The sequence below is a fragment of the Microcaecilia unicolor genome, chromosome 14 (genome assembly GCF_901765095.1).
Source record: "Microcaecilia unicolor chromosome 14, aMicUni1.1, whole genome shotgun sequence".
Classification (NCBI taxonomy): Eukaryota; Metazoa; Chordata; class Amphibia; order Gymnophiona; family Siphonopidae; genus Microcaecilia; species Microcaecilia unicolor.
Window position 1 is genome coordinate 40,294,934 of NC_044044.1, and position 13,505 is coordinate 40,308,438.

The window sequence follows — 13,505 nt, forward strand, 5'->3', positions numbered from 1 at the left end:
CACAGAGGAGGACTGGACTCGGCTGTTTTGAAGGTATTTCATGGTTCTATTATGGAATCGGGGACTCGTCCACTTTTTCCAGTGGGTCTCACTGTCCCTCTAGGCGGTGCATGCATAGATTTCCACTTTCTTTCAGTGGATGACTTAGAGGGAAAATTTCTTATTATATTCTTTTTGAAAACATACACAAATTATTCAGGGAGCCACCCAGAATGAAATAAAAGTGGGGAACCTCCCTCAAAAGGAAGCAAAGAACTACAAAGTCAAAAACTGGATAGCCAATCAACATGCACAGAAATGAGTTTAGACTTGAAATATACACTTGTTCCATGCCCCCGACCCACCCACCCACCACTGCTATTAGGCCTGAGAAGTCATGGCATAAAAACGGCTATTTTTTCCTTTGGTTGAGTACAGGGTCTTGTAGGAATAGATATTCAGAACAATTCAACCAGGAAGAAGAGGCACCTGCCCTGTTAAATCACAGTGAGCAAGGTCACCCCCACATTTTAAGCAGAACTTTACCTCAGTGTGCTGCTAAAAATCTGGTGCAACCACCTGAGGACGGTCACTGCAATGACTAAGCTAAAGCAGAGATGCCAGTTGCCAGATCCAGGACGAAGATGTTAGGCCAGCCCTGGCCTTACGACAATTCCATCCTATGAGGCCTGCAGCTTTGATATCAACCGGTAGGATCAGGAACTGTAAACACCACCACACCGCATTCAAAACCAGAAGTGACTAAAAGGTCTCCCCCTCCTGGAACAGATCACACTGCTAAAGTGAAAGCTCGTCTCGTCACCCAGGCCTTTACGGGAAGAAGTAACGAACTTGCTAGTCACATACAAGGAGTGATACTGGCTGCATATCCTACAGCAGGACATATTTATCCACTCTTACCCTAGCTAAGATAATATTCAAAGCACCTTTCTGACCTCATATGCAAATTCCTTTAAATGAGTCCCCTGATTTTCTCACTCCTGTTACTCTATATGTTCCGTCTTTGCTTATACCCTAAGCAGTCTATTAAAATATTTTATTGCATATTAAACATAAGAACATTAGACTAGCCATACTGGTTCAGACCAATGGTCCATCTAGCCCAGTATCCTGCTTCCAACAGTGGCCAATCCAGGTCACAAGTACCTGGCAGAAACCCAAATAGTAGCACCATTGTGTTGACATTGTAATGTAGGATACTATGCCGTACTTTGTATTGTTGTTTGAATATTTTTCCTGCTGTAATTGTCTATTGCTTATGTCTGATTTATTCTTGCTGTACACCGCCTTGAGTGAATTCTTTCAAAAAGGCAGTAAATAAATACTAACAAAGAAAGTACATTGTGAGAGAATATAAAATTAATGTACAATCCCCAGGTGGTGCTTGGAGCTCATTCTGGTCTTGTTTCCATCTGAGCTGTCAACACCTGCGGGATGCCAAAGAGAACAACCATTTGGATTTGACAGCACAAATATACATTTCAAATTTATCATTAAGTATTTAGAATGTATTTTTGGTTTCATGTGTTGAGGGGGGGGGGGGGGGGAGAGCAGGTCTTACGAGATCCTTACCGCCTATCAATGGTCTGATAACACTGTTTGATCCAGCTGATGCTGGGGATTTTATTCCGAGGTGTCGCCCCGTTTAGATAAACCAACATGTAGCTCTCTGCCACCATCAGCTCCAGCGTTCCAATGATATATCTGAAAGGAGAAGGGAGATGTGAACATGCAGCACGGGAGGAGGAAAAAAGTGACCTTTGAAGGGAGGTGTATTCAGTTTCTGGTTTTGGTTCAGAAAAGTTTTTGCACATGCATTAAATTGACTTTACATACATAAAACCTTTGAATTAATACATGTAAAGTCAGTTTATTGAAGGGTGAACAAGACTCGACACAGCTGTGTTTCGGCCTATAGGGCCTGCATCAGGAGTCTAGTACAAAACATTTAAAATTCATGTACTGTATTCTGGGCCAGAACAAAAAGCAAACATGTCTGGCAACAGCCAAAGAGCCTCATACCTTGGAGAAAGTGTCGGCCCCGGGGTCAGTATGGGCAAGAGAGGAAACCGCAAGTGACTAACAGGCTTTCCACTTACCTAAACAGATTGTCCATGATGTACTGGTAGTTTGGGGTATTGCTTTCTGGCAAATAGCAAGAAGCAAACAGGACGACCACATTTAGGCCATCACCATAGTAACCTGAAAACAGCAGAAATAGTAAATAAAATTTCAGACATACAAAACTCCTTCTTGTAGAGTGAATGACAAGAAACGATCATCTCTAACCCTTTTTTTCGTAACAGGACACGTGAATTGGAAAGGGCCATATTTTTTTCCAAACTGGGGGCATGTTTTAAACCCTGTTATTTTGTTGGTTTCTTTGACCGTAGTCTTGTGTATAGATTTCTTTTGGCCAGGCTTGATAGTGTGGAGCAAAATTCTGTACGGTCACATTGAGCAGATGTAATAGACTGAGGGCCAGTGCAGCAGTGGCAGTTACCACAAGGGAGGGGGGGGGGGGCTTGTCTAGATATGCTCAGAAGAGTCTTCCAGACTTTTCTGAGCTATATGGAACAAGTCCGAGCTGGTGCCGTCGAGCAATGACATCACCTACATGCGACTTCCTTATCCTGCTTGTGCATGGAGAAATTATAGAACTTATAGCTGATGTAACTGGTCTGGTCACTCCTAAAATACAGGCATATATTTGCCCTGCTCCGTTAGTATTCTATGAAGGAAAGTGGGCACCTATTTTCCCTTATGGAAAGACTCCAACAGGTGTCCCTTGGCATCTAAAAGTAGGCACATTGTTACAGAATTATCCTCAAAAGTCTTATAAATAAAATATATAAGTGGCATAGATATTCATTTGTGAATCAAGGTGCTGACTTCCAGAGTACATTAGGAATCCATTAAGTAAGTATATTTGCGCAGTCTACCTGTGCTAATGGCTTCATATTTGTTTAGTTCATGCTGGCGTTCAGGGTGTTCCTACAAAAGCCCTCATGAATTCTCAAACAGACAGTCAAGACCTCAATCAAATCTGGTTGACCTGCTTTCCAGCAAATATTAATGAAAGTCTTCCGCACAGTGGAAAATGCGTAAATTCTCAACATGGAGCTGAGAAGCAGATCTCCGAGAGATGGGCGAGGTCTTCCAAAAGGACTGGATCAGCGCATGCAGTTTGAATTAATCATTTCAAATGCATTTACCCAGGGAGAAGGAATGATGTATTTATTCGATCTTTACGTTGATTATCTGCCCATAAAATTTCCTGAACAATGTACACTGTAAATGTATAAATACAATGTTAAGGGCCCTGTTTATTAAGCAACGTTATAAGCACGTTAATGTTTTTAACGTGTGTAAACCATGTACACGTGTTAACCTTGTGCGTGCCTACAATATTCCTGTAGGCGTCCTACATGACTAGTGTGCACGCTAAGCGTAGGTGCGGTAAAAACACTAACGCAGCTTAGTATACAGGGCCCTAAGTTGTGAAACCTGCCCCCTCCCTGGAAGTGGCTACGAACAGACCTTCTCTCTTTCACAGTGCGCAGAACCTCGGTCAGAGGAGTTTGTGGCGTGTTAGGCAGGGCTAGAAAAATAAATGTACATAGTTCGTGTTTTCAACTCTCCGTAGCTAGAAAAGGTGAAAATGTGTACTGATACTTTGGGCCCGTGACAATTCTGACAGGGAAGTATCTGCATATTCTCCCTTTGAAAATTGCCACTTTGCACCTGGGTGAGCAGTTTGTCTCCTCGTTGGATGAAAGGCGCCATGGGGTGATGTTCAAATACCTGTAAAACTGTACCACTTCAACCCCATAAATATCAGCATCTTGAAAACAAATCTCAACCGGATAATAAAATCGTCAGAAGAGAGTAAAAAAAAAATCCCTATAATGTTACCCAAAGATTACACTATGCATCTGCAGTAGAAGAAACCCTTCCCCTTTACCTCCGTGCGAGATCACTCTCTTATAAGGCTCAATGATGGTCATGTCCACCTTGTGCTCCTCATCGCCCATCAGGAATATCCTCCACTTTCTGCCGGTCTGGTCTTCCATGTCTGCCACACGGCCCTCGCCGAATGTGTCTTCTGTGGCACCGTCGTCCAGCCCTTTTGCTCTCGGCAGGTCATCTGGTAAGCAGGGCATAATTTCTTAGCATTCATTATTTACAAGCCCATGAGAAGAAAACTACCTCTTTCCTTCTCTTTTGTGTATCTTTGCATTCAATAATTGATGGGCTACAAGGCGTTCTTTGCAAACTCCACAATGGCAGCTCCTGCTTGAATGAAAAGAGCCAACACACAAAAGATGCTCAGACATTCTTACTTCTCTTAATCAGAGCAAATGGACCTTGTGCTAATTCAGAAAATAGCCATGTTGGGCGGGGGAGGGAGGGAGCAGGGAGGACGCTCCTTATAAAAGGACACATGCCCACAAGAGGTTTTCATTCCATTATTCTTCTGCCACGGCTTTCACTATTTTTGTAAGATAAATAGTTCAAAGTACCAAAATTAACCCATCCTTCCAACAACAAAGTTTTAATCTAGGAAGATATGACAACTATGTACTAGATGGAGTGGAGGGGAGGAATGGCCTAGTGGTGCACCAGTCTTGTAAGCCAGAGGTGGTCAGTTCAAATCCCACTGCTGCTTCTTGTGATCTTGGGCAAGTCACCTACTACTATTACTACTAGTTAGCATTTCTATAGCGCTACAAAGCTTACGCAGCGCTGCACAAACATAGAAAACAGTCCCTGCTCAAAGAGCTTACAATCTAGTAGACAAAAAATAAAGCAAACAAATCAATGTGTAGAGGAAAGAGGAGAGGAGGGTAGGTGGAGGCGAGTGGATACAAGTGGTTACGAGTCAAAAGCAATGTTAAAGAGGTGGGCTTTCAATCTAGATTTAAAGATGGTCAAGGATGGGGCAAGACGTAGGGGCTCAGGAAGTCTATTCCAGGCATAGGGCGCAGCAAGACAGAAGGAGCGAAGTCTGGAGTTGGCAGTAGCGGAGAAGGGAACAGATAAGAAGGATTTATCCAGGGAACGGAGTGCACGGGAAGGGGTGTAGGGAAGGACGAGTGTGGAGACATACTGGGGAGCAGCAGAGTGAGTACATTTATAGGTTAGTAGAAGAAGTTTAAACAGGATGCGAAAACAGATGGGGAGCCAGTGAAGCGACCTGAGGAGAGGGGTAGTATGAGTAAAGCGACCCTGGCGGAAGACGAGACGGGCAGCAGAGTTTTGAACCGACTGGAGAGGGGAGAGGTGACTAAGTGGGAGGCCAGCAAGAAGCAGATTGCAGTAGTCCAAACGAAAGGTGACAAGGGGTTTGTACCTGAGGCAACCCTCCGTTGCCTCAGGTACAAACTTAGATTGTGAGCCCTCCTGGGACAGAGAAATATCCAGAGTACCTGAATGTAACTCACCTTGAGCTACTACTCAAAAAGGTGTGAGCAAAATCTAAATAAATAAGCAACCTACATGGTAACAGGAGCTGCTGATTTTAATGCCAGAAGGACATCAGGCTTTAACACCTAGGCCTCTAATTTGGAAGCTCTGGTCGCAATTTACACATGTAAATATTGATATTTAAATGTATATCCTGAATAAATGTAGAAAAGCCAAGTTTAGACAGCCAGGATTTACTCTAGTCCCACCTAAACCCTGCCATTTGCTCAAATTGCAGATTTACAGTGCAAATCCTGGCAGCCCATTGTTCCACCCACCCTCACCTTTGCAGAAGGGGCCCCCTGAGTTTTTGTTGTCAGGAAAGAGTTGGGATAGTAATTTCTACATTGAGGTAAACTGTGTATGTATTTAATGTTACTTCCAGAAAACCAGTGGTAATGCACACAGATTCAGTACATGGTCGTTGGCTAACGTGTGTTTTAGTTGACTCCTAGGTCAATGACATTAAAAATTCATCACACATATCTCAGGTATTCCTAACTCTGAAAACAGAAGAAAAGCACTGTCAAAACAAAACCACAAAAAGACAGGGTGCTAATTAAAAAAAAAAATCCAAAATCTAGGTGATTATTCATTAAAGGCAGCGTTCTCAAGCCCTAGGAAAAGGAGAGTAACAGCTAGCACTCAACAGCGGCTCCTACTGGCCGACTCAAAAATAACCTGCTGTCATTGAGAACTGCTCCTCTTCCCCCTTCACCCAAGTAGTTGGCGCCTCAGCTGGGACAGATTTAATTTGAACTGGAAGCCCCCCAAAACAGCAGAAGGAAGCAGGCAGGGATTAAAAAACAATCCCTAAATTAATTGGCAGGTGGAAAAGTTTGGACACCCTTTCCCATTGATTCGGTACTAGTTTCTATTAGTTATTAATATGGCCAAATAGTTTAGTGACTTGTTAGGCCTTCCTATAGTCTGATGAAGACAAGTTCATGGTTGAGCAAACACTTTAACCCCTTCTAAACTCTCAGCATATGGTTACAGTTCTCCAAGCAGTTGTCTGAGCATTTGAAAATGAAGAGAATTCCTGCCTCTTTCAAAGGCTATAACGATTTCTGAACATTTTCAGCTAAAAACCTTTATACGCAACTCTACAGATAAAAATATATTGAAGGTTTGACTAATATGTAAATCTGAAGCTTCAAGCTACATTTAGCAGAATACAAGAATGCCGAATAAATTGAAGGGATTATTAAACTGCATTTTCGTTGTTCAGTACCAAGGAGGCTGGACAGCTCCCGTGATGGACTGATGGACAGTTGGCCATCTCAAAATTAATAACGCTTATCAAAGTTTTGAAGCACGTGTATAATTAAAAACACCTGATTGTGTTCTGTTGCTATAAAGGAAATGTTTCCCCTGCCCCATCACCACCACTGCTGCACCTTTTTATGACCTGGCAGAATTAGGTGCTGTTATAACGGACTCCTGTTTGACGTCTCCTTGCTTACCCCTTCGGATGACTTGTAGACTAAGGCAGGGGCGTCCACCTGAGGTTGCAGCCCACTTTTTAGCTTACATGATTTTAAAATATTACAGACATTACAGAGCTATTTGGTGGATAAGAAGTCACATTTTCAGAAGAGATCCGCAAATGTTGACGCGTACAAATCGTGCTATACAAGATTAACATCGTCATGTGGTCCCAGGAGAACAAATTCATGCTGCCCTTACACACATGGGTTTCTGATCAAGCGTTTCACTAATGAAACACCGTGTACGCCCCTGGCCTAGAACGTGTAGAAGTAGGTTCAGTTTTTAATCAATTGCCAAGGTGCTGCTTTTACACAGTAATTCACGTGGGCGATGAATAGGCAGAGTGGGGGCAGGATAAGCTCTTATGTGCATATATTATAAAATAAACTCATATTCATCCATTCTTAAATTACATACACATACATGGTGGGGGGGGGGGGGGACTCCATAAAGTTGGTGCTACCATTTATTTATTTATTTGCTACATTTGTATCCCACATTTTCCCACCTATTTGCAGGCTCAATGTGGCTTACATAGTACCGTACAGGCGATCGCCAATATCGGTATGAACAAATACAGAGTGATGTTGTAGTAGAGTATGGATCATGCACCAGTTACACATGTAAACATTCACAAAACCAACATATATGTGCACACACACATATGCACTAGCATGCTGGCTATGCACCTACGTGCACATCAACAGTGTGTGCTTTATAGGTAGGTGGGCACATGGGTGGACTCTGGGCAGAGTGTGGCTGGGTGTACAGTTAAGCACGTCCCCTACAGGAAACCCCCCCCCCCCCCCCCCAGCACTTGAGTGCAAGCACTCAGGCCACCTGTATGGCTGGTACCTAAATGCATACGAGCATAAAACCCAGTAACGCTAATATTTTGTACGAGAAACGAGGCACCTGCTTTCCTTGACAGAATCCAGTGCCCTTAAGTGAAACTGACGCCTGGCAGCCACACGAGGGACCCTCTCTTGTGGGTTTCCTGGCATGACATGGGGATGGGTTGCCATTGCCTTCTCCTATGTTGCTGCTATCCAATACAAGGGGGCATGACCTGCACTGGCAATCCTGCCAGAGCATCAAGTGCCAGGCAGTGGAAGGTTATGTGATTTGCCCAAGGCCACAAGGAGCTGCTGTGGCTTCCACTTCCCAGACCGCGGCTCTAACCATTGGGCTCCTTCTCTGTTCCCCTTTGTAGAATATAGAATTACCCTCATATAATTAGCCCTGTCTTGGAGGAGGTATAAATGTGTACGTCTGCTTTCCCCGGGGTCATTTGATAAAGGCACATAAGTGCATCTGTCAGCTTTATGCAACATATACAAATAGTAAAATAGTAGATGACAGCAAGTAACGACCTGTATGGTCCATCCAGTATACCCAGTGCCGTAGCGAGGGCGGCTGACACCCGGGGCGGGTTGCCGCTGCGCACCCCCCCCCCCCCCGGCTGCAGCACGGTGTCTCCCCCCCCTCAGCACGCACCCTCCCCCCTCCGGAGCGCATTCTTACGAGAATTAGGAAGTGAGGGGTCGGCGAGAGGGCCGATCCATCCCCGAACGCACGTCACTGGGAGCTGCGTTGGCTCCGCTGGTTCCCTGCTCTCTCTGCCCTGGAACAGGAAGTAACCTGTTCCAGGGCAGAGGGAGCAGGGAACCAGCAGAGCCAACACCCCCCCAGCAGCGTGTACCCGGGGCGGACCGCCCCACCGCCCCCCCCCTTCCTACGCCACTGAGTATACCCAACAAGATAACTCATGGTATAAGGTATGATGTGATGCTACACATGTTCTTGTTAGAGCATCAGGCAGGTTCCAGGAGTAGCCTAGCAGTCGGTGCAGTAGACTATAGAGAAGGGAACCCAGGCCCATGTCCTACTCTAACTGGTACACTTGTGGTGGAATGCGTGAGCCCTCCAAAAACCACAAACTACTTACTCTACCTACATATAGGTGACACCTGCATGCTTGAGGGCTATTGTAGTGGTGCAGAGTGAGGTTCACTCGCTGTTCACTTCGCTGTTCACTCGCTGTTCCTGGAGGGCTCACCATACAATATAAGGGGGTTATGGTAATATGGGTACCTGGGACCTTTTATGTGAAGTCCACTGCAGTACTGGGATGTCTGTGTGGCCACTCTACTAAGAATGATAGCCCTTAGACAACCCAATGGCTGTTTTTTGGGCGTTTTTCTCTTGGACTTTTTTTATCCCCAAAATGGTACCAAAAGTAAAATGTACTGAGCAAAGATTGTCTAGAAAAAGGTGATTTTCGAACAAAAAACAAACTTTTTCATGTTAAAAAATGGCTATGTTTGCTACTCGATTCTTGGGCATTTTTAGCAAAAGCATGCAAAATTGGACTTAGATGTCAAGCCATGGGCAGACATTAAGAGGGGCATTTTCGACAAAACGTCTATTTCTCACCTCCCAGTCCAATCGTCTGAATTTTGAAAAAAAACCCCAACTCTTTATTGAAATTTTAAAAAACAAAGACAAATTCCTAGAAGTTGAATTACCTTCCCAATCAAACTCGTGACTGTTTTCGTGGATTTCAACATGCTCGCTGTCCGACGGGGTGTCTAGTTCATCCACATCTATGTCAAAGTCTTCATCCAGTGAGTGATCGTGACCCTCGCCCGAGGCCACAGACCCTTCTCTGTGCTCTAGGGTCAAGCTGAGGGTTGGCGCCAAGAGGCGTTTCTTCATGTGCCGATTGCCGCACAGCTGTAGAGTGTTTGCAGGAACTGCAATGCAAAGGGTTTTCAGTCAGGAGAGCTCAAAGAGAAGTGGAAAAGTGGCCCGGAACAGGGTTCAAATGATGCTTAAACATAAGAACATAAGGGGTCCCTTTTACTAAGCCGCGTATGTGATTCAATTTTGAGTTACTGCTCGGCTACCGCATGGCCCTTGTGGTAATTTCATTTTCGATGCGCATCCGCTACGCGCCCTGGTGGTAATCAGCATAGTATGCATGCTGACAAATACCGCCCGGTTAACACGTGAGACTTTACTGCTAGGTCAATGGCTGGCGGTAAGGTCTCAGGCCCAAAATGGTTACGTTTAAGCAGCATCTGAATCTCTCACTGACACCCATACTGACTATCAGCAAGAGGAAAGAGGAATGGAACGTCTGCTGTCTGAGGGACGTTTTAGGACTTCACTCTCTGGTGGAACCTATTGTACGTCTTCTTAGGCAGGGACCGATCAACTAGAGCTGAATTTGTAATTTGCCTTGAACTCCGATTTGGAAAGACAGCTACATAGTAACATAGTAGATGACGGCAGAAAAAGACCTGCAAGGTCCATCCAGTCTGCCCAACAAGATAAACTGATATGTGTATACCTTACCTTGATTTGTACCTGCCTTTTTCAGGGCACAGACCGTACAAGTCTGCCCAGCACTATCCTCGCCTCCCAACCACCAACCTCTCTTCCCCCACCTGCTCCGCCACCCAATTTTGGCTAAGCTTCTGAGGATCCATTCCTACTGCACAGAAGCCAAACCCATTCTCCTTTTTCTGGTTTGTAGTGAGTGGGCTTTGGTATCCAGTGAATTACACTCAACATTTCTATATCCCATGTTCACCAGAATTTCTAATCTGCCTTTACCTCTGCAGTTCAAGGTTGGGTTACACTAAAAGAAGCCAGATCAAACTTCTGGGAATTACAATATTAATAATAAAATTAACCCCAAAACATAACTAAAACATCCTGTTGATTAGGATCTGAAGGTTCAAAGCCAATATGATGAAATAGAAAAGCTTTCAATTTTAAATGTTAAATCGTGTCGACACTAATGATTATTAATCAAACTTTGCCATGAGCTGTCACCCTATCAGTAAATTGTTCTGTTTCAATCAAATGGAATGAGCTTTTCTTGCTTTTATCTGGTAACATAGTAAATGACGACAGAGAAAGACCACATGGCCCATCCAACCTGCCTGGACTGACACTATTTCTCTCTGGATTTCTACCCCTTTGAGTAGATGACATACGTTCCCACTGACTAAAACAACACCTGCCCCCACCCACTCCCTACCGTGACTCAAGTCTCCCACCTGATCTTTACCACTACCCCCAGTGTTTCCCTCTCTCATGATCCCCCATCAGTCTTTTTACCACTGCTCTCAGTTGTCTATCTCCGCTATGTTTCAATTCCATCACAGTTTTGGTTGCCCCTCCCTTGCTGGCGATTTTTCTTTCAGGCATCCACCACTCTCTCAGTCAGGAGCGTAGCCAGACCTGTTATTTTGGATGGGCCCACAGTTACGTTGGCTGGGCATTCCCAAACTACCCCTCCCCCTTTATCCTGCATCTTGCTCCCTTCTCCTCCGCCCCCAGATCTGGCATTTGCCACCACAGCCACCCGCCCATCCCCCATGTACTTTAACTACCTCACGGGCGGCAGCAGCAATATTCATCCACTACCTGCACTGGCTCCGCACACTTCCCTCTGCGGCATTCTACCTTCGCTGATGTTAGGGACACGGCAGAGAGAAGCTTGCAGGCAGCAGATGTGCGTTGTTGCCCCCACCTGTGAAGTGGATGAGGTATATGAGGAAGGGGGAGGTTTACAAAGGGGGGGGGGGTGGTATGGGTGAGCAACGCGAACAGAGGAAAACACCGGATCTGGTTGAAAGGGTAGAAACGCGGCCACTGCTGAATTGTTTTGGGTGGGCCTGAGCCAAGAATGGGTGGGCCTGTCCCCCACCCAGGCCAACCCTTAGCTACGCCACTGCTCTCAGTTAAGATTTATTTCCTCATATTCCCACTACAACTCATCGAGTTCTTCCAAGCTTTTTATTAGGGTTAGAGCTAAGATAATTATTGTATGAGTGATACTGGTTCTCTCCTCTTTATCAGTGAGAATCCAGTGAAAATATGCTCTATAAATTCCCCCCCCCCCCCGGATGAATTTTCCAATGATAATTATTTCTAGTTGCCCTGGTCTTTCTTGCTATGATAATTTCATTCTAGTGATTACAGGGCTTGTATTTGCCTCTCTTATAATCCTTTGTAAGATTTTATACACTCGAATTGCATTGGCTCCCGATTGAGGCAAGGGTTCAGTTTAAATTGGGTGGCATGGTTTTTTAAATATCATACGGTCAGGCTCCGCCTTATACGATAGCCCTGGTTAATCAGTTGTTAGACCAAAAATTGGGCCGTTTCCACAATCAAGTTTTGCTATGTTACCCGCCCCTCCCCCACCCAATGAAGAAGGCTTTATTTTTTTACATTTCTAATCTCATCTTTTGCATATCAAGCTGCGTCTATGTGGAATTCTCTACCTTTTGAAATTAGGTTTAGAAATGATCAAGTTTTTAGAAGGTTGTTGAAGATTTTTGTTTTATTTCAGAAATATGCAGTACTTGGTTTTATTTAAGATTTTATTAATTGATGGTCATGTATCTACATATTGTGTTCTTTTATCAGTTTGAACGATTGGGTCAACAATTGCTATTATATTGTAACTGGCAGGGAACTTTCTACAAGGTATTTGTAGGCTGTAAGTCTTGTATAATGTCATGTAATATAATCTGTGAGGCCTGGTTTGACTCTCTCAGGTGAAGGCCTCACTGTGTTGCCCTTTTCAAAGCCTAAAGCAGATAGACTCAGTAAACTTATTTTTCTGCCACGATTCGGTTCACCACCCGACATATAAATCGATTATTACACCGTCTCCTTATCTGATCCTACCTGGCCTGCCATCCCCACTGGCGTCTTCAAGGTCCTCCTCCAGGGCCTCTTCTGGAAAAAGCCTGAAAAACAGATCGCTGTCAGCTCCGCTTGTTTGAAAAGATGCACTAGAGTCAGGAAAACTGAATGCAGAAAGAGTGGCAGGTCACGTCTCCTGAAACCTTTGTAAACACAGGGATCGAGACCCCCAACAGAATTGTGGCGAACGATCATCTGAAACTAAACCTTAATTCAAGAAAACCAGACACAGCGGTAAAAGGGAACAATCTAAGGGGTCCTTTCACTAAGCCACGGCAAAAAGTGGCCTGGGTAGTGTGGTGTGGGCAGGTGTTTTTGGTGAACGCCGGGCCAGTTTTTACCGTGTGTGGGAAAAAGGCCTTTTTTTCAATGGGTCGGGAAAAGGGCCTGCGGTAAAATTGAAACCAGAGTATGCTTATTTACGGCCCGAGCCCTTGCCGCCATCCATTGATCTAGCGGTACGGGCTCACACGCTATATGCGCAGTGACCGGTCAGCACGCACCAACAGCCGATTAACGCAGGAAGCGCAGCATGCGTTAGGAAATGTTATAAAATCAGTTGTCCCGGTGGTATGGGCGTGCACCAAATCTGAAATTACTGCCAGGGGGTATATGTTAGCCTGGCAGTAGTCTCGTTGATCGTAGAAGTCTCTGGACCAAATGACTACAGTGATACCTCGGTTTTCGTCGATAATCCGTCCGAAAACAATCGGCGATAATCTGAAACCGACGAAGACCGAGGCAATTATTTCCATATGAATCACTGAGCAGGAGAACACGTGGGTCGCCCTTTGTTTTTGCAAAATTAGCAGCGAGGT

At 44.8% G+C, this 13,505-nt stretch overlaps 1 protein-coding gene across 3 annotated transcripts in view; it reads right to left on the reverse strand.

Moving 5' to 3' along the window:
- Window positions 1–13,505, reverse strand: part of BNIPL (BCL2 interacting protein like) — a 49,364-nt gene that overhangs the window by 16,084 nt on the left and 19,775 nt on the right. For all 3 annotated transcript variants that reach the window (XM_030187570.1, XM_030187568.1, XM_030187569.1), the window contains exons 3-7: window positions 12,670–12,731; window positions 9,486–9,713; window positions 3,965–4,147; window positions 2,100–2,202; window positions 1,573–1,704 (exon numbers count right to left, since the gene is read on the reverse strand). In XM_030187570.1, the coding sequence (XP_030043430.1) occupies window positions 1,573–1,704; window positions 2,100–2,202; window positions 3,965–4,147; window positions 9,486–9,713; window positions 12,670–12,731 (708 nt within the window). The remainder of the gene's footprint in view (window positions 1–1,572; window positions 1,705–2,099; window positions 2,203–3,964; window positions 4,148–9,485; window positions 9,714–12,669; window positions 12,732–13,505) is intronic.